Consider the following 15,098-nt stretch of genomic DNA (forward strand, 5'->3'; position numbering starts at 1 on the left):
ATGAACTGAGCCAGGCCCAGCTCGGGGGGCAGATGGGAAGCGGGGGGGCCACTGGCACTACCAAAATCTTGCCGGTAACATAGACTTAGGTTCACCTCCCAGCTTTACCGCCTACTGCCCGTGTGACCTTGCGCAAGAGGCATTCTCTCTGAAGCTCAGTGCCCTCACCTGTAAGGTGGACAGAATAGCGCCCTCCTGAGGCGTAGAAGGGAAGGTTAAAGACAGAGGCGGAAGTGAGGGCCTGGGTACACAGTGCCCACTGCCTGTAAGTCCGCCATCGTGCCCAGTAAGTGAGCAGAGGGTGGGCAGCTGCCATCCCCACCTCACTCTGCCCCCGACGCGGTGCTGGCAAATCTCAATCGGCACCGAAGCCGAACTTCCCTCAGCGGTGGCAGGACCTGGGCGCGGGTCCTTCTTCTTCCCCCCTCCGCGGCCAGCGGCTCAGACGACAGGTAAGCAGTGGAGCAGCCCCGGACGCGGCCGGGCGGAGGGGGCTGCGCCGCAGCGCTGCTGCAGGGCCAGGCCGCGCAGGGGGCAGTGCGGCCGGGTCCACGTCCGCCCCACCCCCGCCTCTGGCCTCTTTGCAACTTTGAGGAACTGCAGACTCCGGGGTCGGGTCGGGGCGGGATTGTTACAGGGCGTGGGAAGGAAAGTTGGGTCCCAGCGACTGCAGCCTCGGGATTCCAAGGCCCCCGCCGTGAGCGCCCGCACAGTCGAAGCGCCGGCGAACTCTCGGAGGGCGAGGAAGTACGCGGTCGCCGAGCCGGCCCCGGCCGCTCCAGGAACCGGATCCGCGCGCCGGTCCTGGAGCGTCCAGAGCCTTCGCCGCAGCCCCGCGCGGTCGCACTGCCCGGGTCCCACCTCCGCGCGCCTCGCGCAGCCCCCTTGCCGGCTTCCCCCGGCCCGGCTGCGCTCCGCACCGCATTTCCTGCGGTGACCCTTCGGGCTCCCCGCTTAAGGCGCTCCGCTCCCGCGCCTCGGAGGCAAGCGGCCGCCCGGCCCCTCGCCTCCCGCGGGACCCTCAGCGGACGCCCGCAGTCAGCCCCGCGTTGGGCCCGCCCTCCGCGCCCAGCGCCTCACCGCGCCGGTGCTAACCGGCCTGGGCGGCGGCCGCGTCCTACCTTCGTCCGGCAGCCGCTGCAGGCAGAGCGCGAGGTTCCTCCGCCAGCCCCGCATCCCCGCGGCCGCCCTGCGGCCCGGCCCGGCCTCGCCAGCCCAGCCCCGGCCCCGGCCCCGGCCCCGCCCCCGCCGGGCCCGGCGGCGCAGCGCAGCGCTGGGGAGGGCCGCGGGCCCAGAGCGCGGCGGGCATGGGCGGCTGCCGAGGGTCGTGGGGCCCGGGCGGCCGCCAGGCGCTCGGCTCAGCTCCGGAGCCCGCGGCTGAGCAGACGCTGCCAGAGAGCGCGCGCTTTCCCGGGCGCGGGGGCGGGGCGGCGGGCGCGGGCGGGGGCTGCGCGGAGCGAGACCGTGGCGTACCTGCAGCTGCTTGAGCCCGCTCTCCCGGCGAGTCTCCCACTGCCCAGCGCACAGCGCGTCCCCATAACGCTAATTACCACCAATTGGTTAATGAACGAGCGAAACAATGAGTGGTTAAGTAAATGGGTGAATATGTGAGGGGATGAAGGAGTGAATGAATGAGTTGAATAAGCAGGTGTATGGATGAGGGAGCCAGCAAAGGCTGGAGGCTGGCGGTGAGGAGGTCTGTCTGTCTGCAGGCTTTGTCCACTGAACCCCATCACAGTTCCCCTCCATCAGCACGGCAGCCACTGAGCTCACCAGGTCTTAGAGGCTCTGAGGAAGAGCAGGCAGGGAAGGGGCACAGGGGGTCCTATCCTTGGAAGTCAGATTTGCTTCTTCCGTTAGAATGGGATGGGGGGGGAGGTGCGTGAGCCATCCAGACAAAGGAGTACTACACAGCTATAAAAAAGGAGGAAGGTGCTCTTTGGAAGAGGGCAAAGTGAAGTACGTGTTTATAATATGCACAGAACCAAGGGGGGTAGGCTCTACCTTCATATTTCCTCTAGCGTGTGGAAAATTATCTCCAGTGGACACACTGATGCCCTCGGCAAGGGGAGTCAGGTGGCTGGGGGCACGTGGGAGAGACTCGATTTTCATTGAATCCTCTTTTGTGCCTCTTGAAATGTTGAACCCTGGAGAGGCATTACCTATCTAAAATATGAAGCTTTTAAATAAATTAAATTGTATGACAATATGAAAAAAGCATTTGTACCTCAGGAAATGCTGCCTCCCCGCTGCCCAACCAAGTAAGCCTATTTGCCTGGATGCCCTCCCTCCCACCTCCTGCTCTGGGAGGGAGAGGGTCTTGCTAGTCAACAGCAGAGCGAAATATGAACGTGGGGGTGAGTGTAGAGCACGCTACCATCCATGAGTGCTGGGAGGAAAACAACTGGCCTCTCTTTGGATCTTGGGTTAGTCTGTTTTTAGCCAGGTTGCCTTGGGCAAACGACTTCATCTCTTTGAGCCTTAGGTTCCCCACCTGCAAACTAGGGAACATCATCTAGTCCTAACAGGATCCAGGAAAGCTGGAGCCAGGTGCTTGTATTCCAAAAGGGAGTCCAATGGTGGAACCCCAGGCATCTTGAGCCTGTCAGTGAAGCCCCCTAAACTTTGGCCTTCAGAAGTACCCCTTCTGTGAGGTAAGGGTGGGCTCTTAGATCCCAGATACGTCTGCAAGGTTGGTATCATTAACCCATTTTACGAAGGAGGGCAATGTGGCGCAGAGAGCTTGAGTGTCTTTCCCAAGGTCACACAGCCAGGAGTTGGCAGAACAGGCGTTCAAACCCATATCTGCGCAGCTCCAGGCACCCCCAGACAGCGCTGCCTACACAGTCTATCTGATATACCTATTGCCTGTTTGTGCTCCTAAGAACCTCAGACGGGTCACAGCCCAGCCCCGTATGAATCCTGAATTATTAATCAGTTCAGTAAGTAGGGTGCAGGCCCAGGGGATTGGGGCGAGGGACGGGCACATCAGTACGCCGGCCAGTGTTTGCAGAGTGCTGACTCCACAATGTGTCTTAACGGCCGCGAGCTTTTGACGAGGACGTGAGTCTCCCCCGGCAGCGGAACTGAATCACTGCTGTCTGCGTCCAGATTGACGGCCTCGTAGTCAGGATGCCTGCTGCTCAGAGCATGTCGGGGCTGGGATCACTGATGGGAGAGGCAAAGGTGCCAGCGCCCAGGTCAGGAGGCTCTGGCAGCAAAGGTCAATTGGGAGGGCAGGGCAGAGGCCTGGTACCCCTCCGGCGGCGGGAGAGGAAGAGGAGAGATACGAGGACGATGGGCCATGTGAGTGAGGGGAGAATGTTCCAGTTACCTCCTGCTGCTGCATAGAAGGCCGCTCTCAACTTAAGCGGCATAAAGCAACCTTGTTATTATGGTTAGGAGTTCTACGGGTCAGGAACTTGGGCAGGACGCATGGAATGTCTCAGCTCCGTGATACCTGGGCCTCAGCTGGGAAGGCTGGGGGCTGGAATCATCTGGAGGCTTCTTGCCTTGCTGGTGCCCGAGCTGGCGTGACTCCCTGTGGCCTGGGATTCCTCACAGCATGGCGGCCTCAGAGCAGCTGAACTTCTCACATAGGGCTCAGAGGTCCCAGAGCAAGTGTGCCGGCAGCACAGGTGGAAACCGCTCCACTTTCATGACCCTGCGTCAGAAGTCAGGAGCATTGCTTCCTGCTGAACCTCGAAGCAGTCACAAGCCTCCCGAATTCCAGGCACAGACTCCCCCTCTTGTGGGAGGAATGTCAAAGCATTTGCAAGGATTTCTGAAACCCACAGAAGGGAAAAAATGTCAGAGGAAAGAAGAGGAGGAAGCGTAATAGAAGACATCCTACAAACTGAAGGAGAAGAAAGAGAAAAAGTAATGAGGATGAGGAAGAGTCGTGGAGGAAATCATTTGCCAGGAGGAGTGATCAGAGTAGAAGTAATAGGGAGAGGAGTGATGCTTGGAGAGGGAACATTAAGGACAGTGACAAGAAAAACAGCAGCAGCCTGAACAGGAGGAACTGTAGTAGGAATGGGTGGGTTAAAATAGGAGAGGCCATTATACCTGGGGCGGTGGGGAGAGAAAGCGAAGTTGTGCAAACTGCAGGGCGATATTTGGGGAGGGATGCAAGGAAAAAGTCATCAGAATGGCAGCAAATGAATAACCTGGCAATATCATAGGACGAGAGGAGGGAGGTAGTAGTAATGGGACGTCGTAAGCAGAGGAGTTGAAGAGGGAAGAGGAGCGATAGTGCGGGAGAAATGAATGCGTGATGAGGGCGGGGGCAGCAGTAATGGCAGGTGGTTTGGGACCCAGAAGGCTCTGCAAACAGGTGCCTGGTTTCAGATCCACCTCCCAACTGCTGGCCCTCTGGGGAGTTTCTGAACCTTACCTCAGTTTTCTTATCAGTAAAATGGGCATGGTGGTACTAATCACACCTCCCTGATGAGGCTGTTGTGAGGGTTGATGAGTTAATTTGTGTAGAGCATTGAGTGCCTGGCTCCTACGGGGCCTGTGGAAATGTTAGCTACTGTTACTAGTTCTGTTAGGACCACGGAAATGGGAGAGGTATCCCGAGCCAACGACAGTCGCTGCACGGGGGGCCTGGCAGGGAAGCAGGACCAGCAGAGTGAGGACTGTAAGCCCTGCCACGAAGAACAAGTCAGGGGCAGAACTCTCAGCCAAGGTCACTCACCAAGGGGTGGCCCCCAGGCCGCACCCAGGCCCCCAGGCCGCGGGCCAGGGCTCTCTGGGGAGAAGGAGAGAAGGTTTGGGTCCAGGTGCTCAGGACCGGTGCCCTAGAACATTCTTTTTTTTTTTTTTTTTTTTTTTTAAATTTGCGGTACATGGGCCTCTCACTGTTGTGGCCTCTCCCATTGCGGAGCACTGCGCCACCAGGGAAGCCCCCCTAGAACATTCTTGACCCCAGACTCTACCTGCACTTCCTGGGAACCGGCCAATCTCTGGTGTGGGGCAGGCACAATCTGATCCAGTGAAGCAGGGGGGCTGAGCAAACCACCCAGCTGCAGGAAGGAACTATTACTACTTATCTTTCTCTTTATCGTTGAAAATATAAAGAGAGTAAGCTTTACTGGTATTTAATACAAGGATTGAGCATGGTACATATATTTAATTTATCGGTATGTACATATTTAGGGGGTACATGCTCCCAAATTGTTTTACCAGAAGGGGGTGAGACCACAAAATTCAGAGAACCGTGTGCGAAGGTAATCATACCCGAGCCGGTCAGCCCTCCGGGGAGTTTGCGTGGAGTCGCGCGCTAACAATTGCTCTGCAGTGACTGCAGGGCCCCAGCAGGGTTCCGAGCGCCTGTCCAAGGCCTCTCTGGGCTTCGCGGGCTTCTCATTGTCATGGCTTCTCTTGTTGCAGAGCACGGGCTCTAGGCACACGGGATTCAGTAGCTGTGGCACGTGGCCTTAGTAGTTGTGGCACGCGGGCTTAGTTGCTCCCTGGCATGTGGGATCATCTCAGGCCAGGGATCAAACCCGTGTCCCCTGCATTGGCAGGCAGATTCTTAAGGACTGCGCCACCAGGGAAGCTCTGTTTGTTTGTCTGTTTGTTTGTTTAAACCAATCATTGTCTCTTCTTCAAAAACCACGAGAAGGAAAGATATTAATCGCTCCATTCCATATGTAGCTTGTATCAGAGGGCTGCACAGGCCTCCAGGACTCGAGGGGTCAAGATCCTACACAGAGGGCAGCTCACTGAGATAAGCCTAACATTCTCTGTTGGGTCATCTGCACGGTGTGGGGAGGTGGAGAAGCCAAATGAGCTCTAAGTAGTTTCCTGGGGCTGACTAGACAAAGTTCAAAGTTCGGGCTACCAAAGCCACCAAGACTTGAAGATCCTAGAGAGAAGGGGGTCACAGAGAAGTAAGCCCAACCCTCACTACCAGTTTTTCCAGCAGGCATTTGCTACTGAAAAGCAGAATTGAACCATTCTCCAGTCTCACAACACTTAGGAGACAAAGTTGCAGTTTGGAGCCCATCAGAGAGGAGAAGCGCTAGGAACCATCCAGCGTTTTCGTTGGGACCATGGCAGGGGAGGAGGCGATTATAGCCCAGGAGTAAGGGGGAACCACAGGTAGGCCAAGACTTACAAATATAGCAACCCAGATGTGTATCAGCTGAGCCCCTGATGAGATTAAGGCAATATACCCTAACTCTAGCTATGTCACAGGAAAGGACAAGTCTTCTCTGGAGGAAGCTAACATCATGAAGACCCTCTTCAATTTCTCATGCATGGTGTCTGGCATTCAATTTTTATTTATTTTTTTTTTTTGTGGTACGCGGGCCTCTCACTGTCGTGGCCTCTCCCGTTGCGGAGCACAGGCTCCGGACGCACAGGCTCAGCGGCCATGGCTCACGGGCCCAGCCGCTCCGCGGCATGTGGGATCTTCCCGGACCGGGGCACGAACCCGTGTCCCCTGCATCAGCAGGCGGATTCTCAACCACTGCGCCACCAGGGAAGCCCTGGCATTCAATTTTAAAAAACTGTTTTAAACCAGACACACCAATAAGCAGAAACAAAATAAAAAAAAAATAGCCAATAGAAATAGAACCAAAGGTGACCCAGATTTTAGTGTCATCAGCAGTGGACGTTAAAACAACTGTGATTGATATGTTCAAGAATACGTAACGAATGCTGAATTTCACCAGAGAATTGGAATCTATAAGAAATAACCAACTGGAAATTCAATAACTGAAAAACACAATCACTAAAATCAAGAACTCAGTGGATGGGTTTACAGAGGATTGTGTGCCTCTGAAGAGAGGATTTGTGAATTGGAAGATAGGTCAGTAGAAATATGTAGAAAAATATTTCCAATATAAAAAACTAAAATGATGGAAAATACAGCAGAGAGATGTACGGCACACAGTGAAAAGGTTTAACGTACATGAACTGGAGTCCCAGAAGACTAAGGGAAGTATAATGGGACAGAAGCAAAAGTCCTGATAATGATCCAGAATTTTCCAAAACTGATAAAAAGACATCAAGCCATAGTTCCAAAAAATGTTACAAACCCAAAGCAGGATAAGTGTAAGGCAAGCACCACCTAAGCCCATACGAGTAAAATTGCAAAAATCCAAAGGCAAAAAACAAGCAAGCAGAAAAGACATAAAAGCAGTCAGAGGAAAAAAGACGCATTACCTTCAAAGTAACAACGGTCAGGCTGACAGTTAACTTCTTAACAGAAACTTTGGAAGGTGGAAGGCAATGGATGGCCTCTTTTTGTTTGTTTGTTTGTTTTTGCGGTATGCGGGCCTCTCACTGCTGTGGCCTCTCGTTGCGGATCACAGGCTCCGGACGCGCAGGCTCAGCGGCCATGGCTCACGGGCCCAGCCGCTCCGCGGCACGTGGGATCCTCCCGGACCGGGGCACGAACCCATGTCCCCTGCATCGGCAGGCAGACTCTCAACCACTGCGCCACCAGGGAAGCCCTGGATGGCCTCTTTAAAGTACTGACAGAAATCAACTACCAACCTAAAATTCTGTACACAGAGAAAAGATACTTGCAAAAGAAGGCAAAATAAAGACACATACAACTGAGAGAGATGTTACCCACAGACCCCACTGAGAGAAATTCTATAGGGAGTTCTGCAAGCAGAAGGTAAATAATCCCAGATGGAAATATGAACATGCAGAAAGAAATGAAGGGTAAATTTGGAGTAAATTGAAATGGAACTTGACTGCACAAAAAAGCTATAATATTTTCTGGGGGTTAAAAGACATGTAGCATTAAAATGCGTGAAAACAACGGGCCAGGTAAAATACTGTGAGGTCCTAGCATGGTCTCCAATGTGATGAAAGTACTAATTTACACTGGACTCTGCTAAAGATGCATGTCATAATATTAAGGGTGCCCACTAAATTAATCAGCAAAGAATATATAACTAATAAGCTAATGGAGGGGGGAAAGGAAATAATAAAAACTTCTTGATTAGTCCAAGACAAGGAGACAGGAAACAAAACATGAAAATGGGTGGTACAGATGGAAAACAAATGTTGACACTGTAGATGTAATAGAGAATCAATGCAACAGATACTGTAAAAGTACTTACTAAGTGCAGGACTGTCTCAGTGCAAGACACACAGACAATTAAATCACACTCCCTTCCACCATGCAATTTAGTTGGGATTTTAAGGAGAGGGAGCAATCTTGTCATGGCATTTGAGCTGGGCCTTTAAGGATGGGAAAGATTTTTCACAAGAGGTAGAGCAGGCTTGGTAGGAGGACGTGGGCAATGTGGGCAAATGGCCAGTGGCAGTAAGGAGCCCTGGGTGTCGGAGGAGCAGAACAGATGGGTCAGAATGTTTACACATGTGACTCATAGGAGAGAAAATAATGAAGACCTGTCCGGCCAGATGAGGAGTAACCTTCAGTCCAGCCCAGGGAGTAAGGACCACATTTCCAGACCACGAAAACAAAGAGCTGGAAAGAGGCATCGAGTTCATCTAGTCAACCTTCCCATTTTACAGATGAGCAAATTGAGAACTGTAAGCTCAACTAGTAAGCTTTCTTAGTACAAGTATAACATGGACTGATGTGGGTTTTTGAGACCTCATTCTTGTGGCCCTTGGGGAGGATGGATTGGAGAGGCAGGATCAGAGGCAGGGAGACCAATGAGGGCTGTGTGATGGTCCAAGTGGAGACGGCTGAAGGGGAAGAGGCACATATGGGTGACATTGTGTGATGTGGCCGTGCTCCAGCAATGAAGGCTGGCTGGAGACCCCATGTGAATGGGTCAGGGTTCTCCAGTGAACCAATAGGATGTGTGCGTGTGTGTGTGTGTGTGTGTGTGTGTGTGTGTGTGTGTACATACATACATAGATAATGATACATCGATATATGGATATATTGACATAGATAGATATAGATAGATAGATTTATTATAAGAAATTGGCTGATGTGATTTTGGAGACTGAGAAGTCGAGACCAAGGAAAGCTAATGTTGTAAGTTCCAGTCCGAGTCCTAAGGCTGGAGAAGACCAGTGTCCCAGCTCAAAGACTGGCAGAGAGAAAGGAGTCTTTCTTACTCAGCCTTTTATTCTAGTCACGCCTCCAGTGGATTGGGTGAGGGCCACCCACACTGGGGAAGGCAAATTGCTTTACTCAGTCTACTGATTCAGATGTTAATCTCATCCAGAGACACCGGCACAGACACACCCAGGATAATGTTTGACCAAGTATCTGGGCGCCCTAAGGCCAGCCAAGATGACACATGAAGTGAACCATCACGCCACGTTAGCCATAGGCCCCTCTACCCAGCACACTCAAGGAGAGGCCAGCCCAGGCCAGAACACACAGTGTGAAATCATGCCCCCAAACTCAGGGTGATGGCATTGTGAACCTTCTGGGGAAAGGAACTAGCACTTATCAAGCCTCTGGCAAGTTTGCGCCAGGCTAAGCACCGTGGCTAAGAGTGATCTTACTTAACGCTCCTCTTCACCCTCAGGGGAGGGTTTGTGCTTTTTCCTTTGCAGCGGAGGGAACTGAATCCCAGGGAGGCAAACTGTGGCAGAGCTGGAGCCCCAGCTTGACCACTACGAGGCTCACACTGGTCCACAGCATCAACCAGGGTTACAAATGACTCGACCCAAATGTATTAATGACAGGAACGTTACCTGCGGTACCCAGCAGACCCCGAAATGCATAGTGGCTCAAATGTGATGTAAGCTTATTTCTCACTCATGTGAAGTCCAAAACCACCTTCTCCATGCAGTGATTCAGAGATCAAGTTTCTTCTGTGTTGTGACCCCACCATTTCCACATGGTTATATACGTTGAGCTGGTGAAAAGGGAAACAGGAGTCAGGGACGTTTGAGAGGCCTGGGAGAGGCTTACATCACATAATATAGACATAGATATATTCTTTTTGTTGCACATATATACAATGGAATATTACTCAGCCATAAAAAGAAACAAAATCGAGTTATTTGTAGTGAGGTGCATGGACCTAAAGTCTGTCATACAGAGTGAAGTAAGTCAGAAAGAGAACAACAAATACCGTATGCTAACACATATATATGGAATCTAAAAAAAAAAAAAAGGTTCTGAAGAACCTAGGGGCAGGACGAGAATAAAGACACAGATGTAGAGCGTGGACTTGAGGATATGGGGAGGGGGAAGGGGAAGCTGGGACGAAGTGAGAGAGTGGCGTGGACATATATGCACTACCAAACATAGGGTGGATAGCTAGTGGGGAGCAGCCGCATAGCACAGGGAGATCAGCTTGGTGTTTTGTGACCATCTAGAGGGATGGGGTAGGGAGGGTGGGAGGGAGACGCAAGAGGGAGGAGATATGGGGATATATGTATATGTATAGCTGACTCACTTTGTTATACAGCAGAAACTAACACACCATTGTAAAGCAATTATACTCCAATAAAGATGTTAAAAAGTAATAAAAAAGTAAAATAAACCTAAAGTTAAGCAAAAAAAAAAAAGATATGGGTATAGATATATAGTATCAAAACACACACACACACACACACACACACACACACACACACACACACACACACACACACACACTCTGTCTTAGATTAGACCAAGCCTTAGCGACGCTTGGTGCAAGCATTTATTTAGGGAAAGCTCAGGAGTACCTGGTAAGGGAGGGAGGGAAGCCAGATGAGGCAGGGAAGAAACCAGGCAGGTTTCAGGAGAAGCCTGGCCTCAGCCTGACCCCACAGGTTGCTCTGGAGCATGAACAATACTTCCCCCCACCCCACGGGGAGAGTGTAACATCCCAAAGCCGCCCCGCACACCCCCAGGAGGCTCCCGTTGGCTGAAAGCCGTTCTCAGGAGAAGGTGCAGCCGGAGCTGTCAGCAGCCAACTCACACAGCAGCCGGGAGGTGGGTGCACTGCCTGGTGACTGGGGTCTGGGTGGAGCGCTTGCAGCATCTACTATGAGTGGAGAGAAAGAAAAGTTTCCTGCAGGAGAGGTTTTTTGACCAGGGTCACAAAAAATAAGTTAGAGTTTTCCAAGAGCGGGGAATTAAAAGTACTGATTTGGTACCTACTGTGAGCCGAATACTCTCCCCACATCTGGGCTTGTCTTGTCCCCGGATGGCAGCCCTGCCATCCTGTATGTGAGTGTCTGCTCCTGCCTGGACTGTGTGTGGCCTTCTGAGGGCAAGTTCTGGGTCCATTTGCCTTCGACGAGCGCCCCTTTCTCCAGCTCCATACTGTGTGCCATGGCCCGCAGGTGCCAGATTCCCCAAGGTGCTGGGGGACAAGTGAGGGACACTATATGTGGCAAAGGGGTCACCACAAGACAAGACCGGCCAAAATACCCCAGGAGTAGTCCCAGCACCTGGCCCCGTGCTCATGTAGGAGAGGGGCTGTTTGGTGAATGACAGAAGAATGTCCTTCCCGGTCCTCCCAGGCCTCCAAGGGCTTGCTGCGTCCCTGACACAGAGTAACGTGCTCAGGAGAGATATGTGAAGTGGATGTCCCCAGGGCTGGATTGGGGCTAAGAAATTGTTTTCTGTTCACTCTTCACTGTGGCTTAGCTGGACGCTGAATTCGGGAATGCGTCTACACAGACCCCGGGGCTGCCATCCTGACCCTGGTCCCCACCCCAGTAGACAGGTCTAATGCCAGACCCCAGCGGTCCTCCTCCTCCTTTCCCCCCATTCCTGGTGTCTTTGTAGGAACGTGGTATTTAGTGCCTTGGGTGCTAGAATGAGAAATGTGTGCTTTTGTTCTACATCCACTGTGACCACTGTCTTTGTCAGCCAGGGCTGCCATAACAAAATGCCACAGACTTGGTAGGATTTAACCAAAATCTATTTTCTCACAGTTCTGGAGACTGGGGGTCCAAGGTCAAGGTGCCACCAGGGTCAGTGTCGGGTGAGGCTCTCTCCTTGGGTTGCAGTCGGCTACCTTCTCACTGCATCCTCGTGTGACCTTTCCTCATGCTCCCACAGAGAGAGAGAGACCTCTGGTGTCTCTTTCTTTTGTTATCAGAGCACTAATCCCATCTTGAGGGCCCTACCCTCATGAATTCACCTAAACCTAATCACCCCCGAAGCCCCCACTCCAAATACCATCACACTGAGGGTTAGGGCTTCAACGTATAAATTTTGGAGAGACACAGTTCAGTCCATAGCCACCATCTACGGTGTTGGTGCAGGGCATAAAAGGTGAATGAGGTGTAAAAAGTCCCTGCCCTCATGCAGCTTAAATTCAAGAGGGAAGGGGGGAAATGGGGGAAAGTTAGGAGGTATAATGAGATATAATGAGTGGTTAGAAGAAAACAGACAGGTTCTGACAGAGGCAAAGTAGAATCTACTTTGAGAGGTAGATCAGGGAAGGCTCCTCTGAGGAGGTGGCACTTCAGCTGAGATTTAAATGGCAAGGAGAAGGCAGTCCTGAGAGGGTAAGGGGAGCATGTTCTAGGCCCAGAAGAGAGGAACAAGCTGAGCCACTTGGAGGCTCTAAATGAGGACTCTGGCTGCTGCAAGATTTAGAGGAAAGGAGGCCATGGTCAGAAATGAGGTCGAGAAAAATGGCAAAGCCTCATCCCAAGGGCCCTGTGGTCCTGTAAGGAGTTTCAATTTCACTCTCAGGGCAACAGGAAGCCATGTAGGGTTTCCGACAGGGAAAGACATGCTCAGATTCACGTTGCCAGAAGTTCCTTTGAGATTCTTTCGGAAGTTCCTTTGGGATGGCCTGCAAAGGTCCATTCTTCAAAGGAATGGACTTCAAGAGGGGATGGAAGAGGGGTGGTCATCGGAGGCTGGGTAAAAAAATTGAGCTAATTGGTGGTCTGGGGCAAAGCAGGGGGATGCAGAAAAGGTAGTGGAAGCTACACCACTTGGTCCTAACTCTTTACCCCGGGAGGCCTTACCCTTTGCCGCTTAACTTTGCCCTGTCTGTTCCTTCGCGCTGGATTTGGCCACGTGAGTTGCTCCAATCAATGGGGCGTCAGCAGACGTGACCCCAGCAGAGCCTAAAATGGGCCCGTGCAGTTGGGGGGTGTTCACCCTGAGCCTCTGCCATCACTATGCACTGGGCTGGCCTGGCGGAGGACGGGAGACGTGTGCAGTTGCCCCAGGCCAAGGCCAGCCTAGATCCGTGGCCAGCCAGCAACCGCCAGACACATGAGAGTCCATCCAAGATTAGAGAACTGCCCAGCCCACCCCCAGCTGATCCTGGGCACATGAACAGATGCTATCATTGGATGCTCTGAGGTCTGGAGTTGTTTGTTACGCAGCAGTACAGGAGCCCCTCTCTGATCCTCGGGGGATACATTCCAAGCCTAAAACCACGAGCAGTACCAAAACCTATATAGACTATGCTTCTTTTATGATAAAGTTCAACTTAGAAATTAGGCACAGTCAGAGAAAATATCTGAGATGCTGACATCACTACTCGTGCACTTTGGGACCATTGTTAGGTAAAAGAAGGGCTACTTGAGCCCAGACACTGTGATACCAGGACAGCAGATCTGAAACAAAGACGGCTGCTAAGTGACTAACGCTGGAAGCGTATCTAGTGTGGATGTGCAGGACAAAGGGACGATTCACGTCCCAGGTGGGAGGGAGCGGCCGTGAGATTTCATCACACTGCTCAGAACAGTGAGCAGTTTAAAACTTCTGAACTGTTTATTTCTGGAATTTTCCACTTAAAATTTCAGACCACGGTTGACCCCCAGGTAACTGAAACCGCGGAAAACGAAACCGTGGCTGGCATGGGGGGTGGACTAGGGTATTGTCTTTCTAGATAGCAGATACAGGAGGAGACAGAACCAGACCCCCTTGCTGATGTTTGTATGTGAGAGTGAGGGGTGGGGGGAGTCTGGAGGACCCCAGTTTTCTGGGTGGATGGCATCACCTAAATAAAGACAAGGAAGAGGGGGTTTGGAGGCTTAGCAAGGAAGCAGGTCCGTGGAGAGGATCCGAAGTCCCGTTCTCTTTGCTCTGAAGGACAAGTGCGAGTCACTGAGGGCTCTTGAAGCAGGACGGTGACCTGGGACGGCAAGGAAGGGGGTATCCTGAACCGAATTCTCCCGTCCCCAGTGCGTTCCCCTCCACCGCCCCCCCGCCCCCCGTGGGCCTTTCCCAGAGGTTGAATTTAAACAAATGTCTTTGGTCCATTCTGTTCCCAGAGAGAAAACAGACCGTTTCTCCCCTTTTCCAGTTGCTAGGACACTAATCTGTTTGAGAAAGGCGTGGGAACATCTGGTTGGCCGGAACAGTGCTTCCGGAAATTTCCTTTGTGTCTGTGAGTCTATCAACTGTCCTGGTGCTCCTGAGGGCCAGGGCTCTCCAGCGAGGAGGAGGCGGCAGCTCCGGCTGGTCACCTGGGCAGCAGCCAGGAGGGCGGGGCCCCTTTCAGTGAGCACTGCCTGGGTGCTAGTAAGGCCGGGTGCGTGGGCCAGCGCTCACAGTAAAGGGCCCACCTTAGCTTTTGCCTGCTGCATCTTTCTTCCAAAGATAGGCATCAGTTTTGTGTCTATTATTACCTGTCTCCCTCACTAAACGTAAGCTCCGTGAGGCCAATGCTTCGATTGGTCACCACTGAACCCCTGGTGCATAGAAAAAGGTCTGACGCGGAAGGAATAATAGCACTAAACGTTTGCGGAGGGCTTCCCAGCTGCATGGCATTTTTGTGATTTCTTTAGATATACTAATCCTTTTAGACTTCAAAATGACCCTGCAAAACTTGGGTAGTATTTTTGTCTCCATTTTATAGGTGAGGAAACTGAAGCACAAAGACATGAAATAACTTGCTCGAGGAAGTAGCAAAACGGGGAATCCCAGGTACTCTGGCCCCCGAACCTGTGCTCAGGGAAGAAAGACAATTTGTTGAACGGATCAATGACCTTGCCCCAGGTCACACAGGGGAACTGGGGTCAAGAGTCCCCTCCCCTCCCTCACACACACAATAGCAGCAGGGCTCATTGCTCTCTTCTTCGTGGGGTGTGGATTTCCAGGAGGGTGGGGCTGGGTTTCCCCAGGTGCTGCTTCACCTGGCGGGGAGACCACAGGTGGGCTCTGCTCAGAACCATCAAAGGGCTAGGTCGCAGGTTTCCCTCCAGGCCAGCAGCACCTCGCCAAGCTC

The 15,098-nt window shown here is 52.3% G+C and overlaps 1 protein-coding gene across 5 annotated transcripts in view; it reads right to left on the reverse strand.

Annotated features, from left to right (window-relative positions):
• GRIP2 (glutamate receptor interacting protein 2) overlaps positions 1-1,221 on the reverse strand; it is a 121,171-nt gene extending 119,950 nt beyond the window's left edge. For all 5 annotated transcript variants that reach the window (XR_010842455.1, XM_067043363.1, XM_067043362.1 and 2 more), the window contains exon 1: positions 1,122-1,221. Coding sequence is in view for 4 of the 5 variants with exons in the window: in XM_067043363.1 (XP_066899464.1) it covers positions 1,122-1,176 (55 nt within the window). In the remaining variant the exon portion in view is untranslated. The remainder of the gene's footprint in view (positions 1-1,121) is intronic.
• Between the last annotated feature and the right edge of the window lie 13,877 nt (positions 1,222-15,098).

This window comes from Kogia breviceps, chromosome 10 (genome assembly GCF_026419965.1).
Source record: "Kogia breviceps isolate mKogBre1 chromosome 10, mKogBre1 haplotype 1, whole genome shotgun sequence".
NCBI classification, from domain to species: Eukaryota; Metazoa; Chordata; class Mammalia; order Artiodactyla; family Physeteridae; genus Kogia; species Kogia breviceps.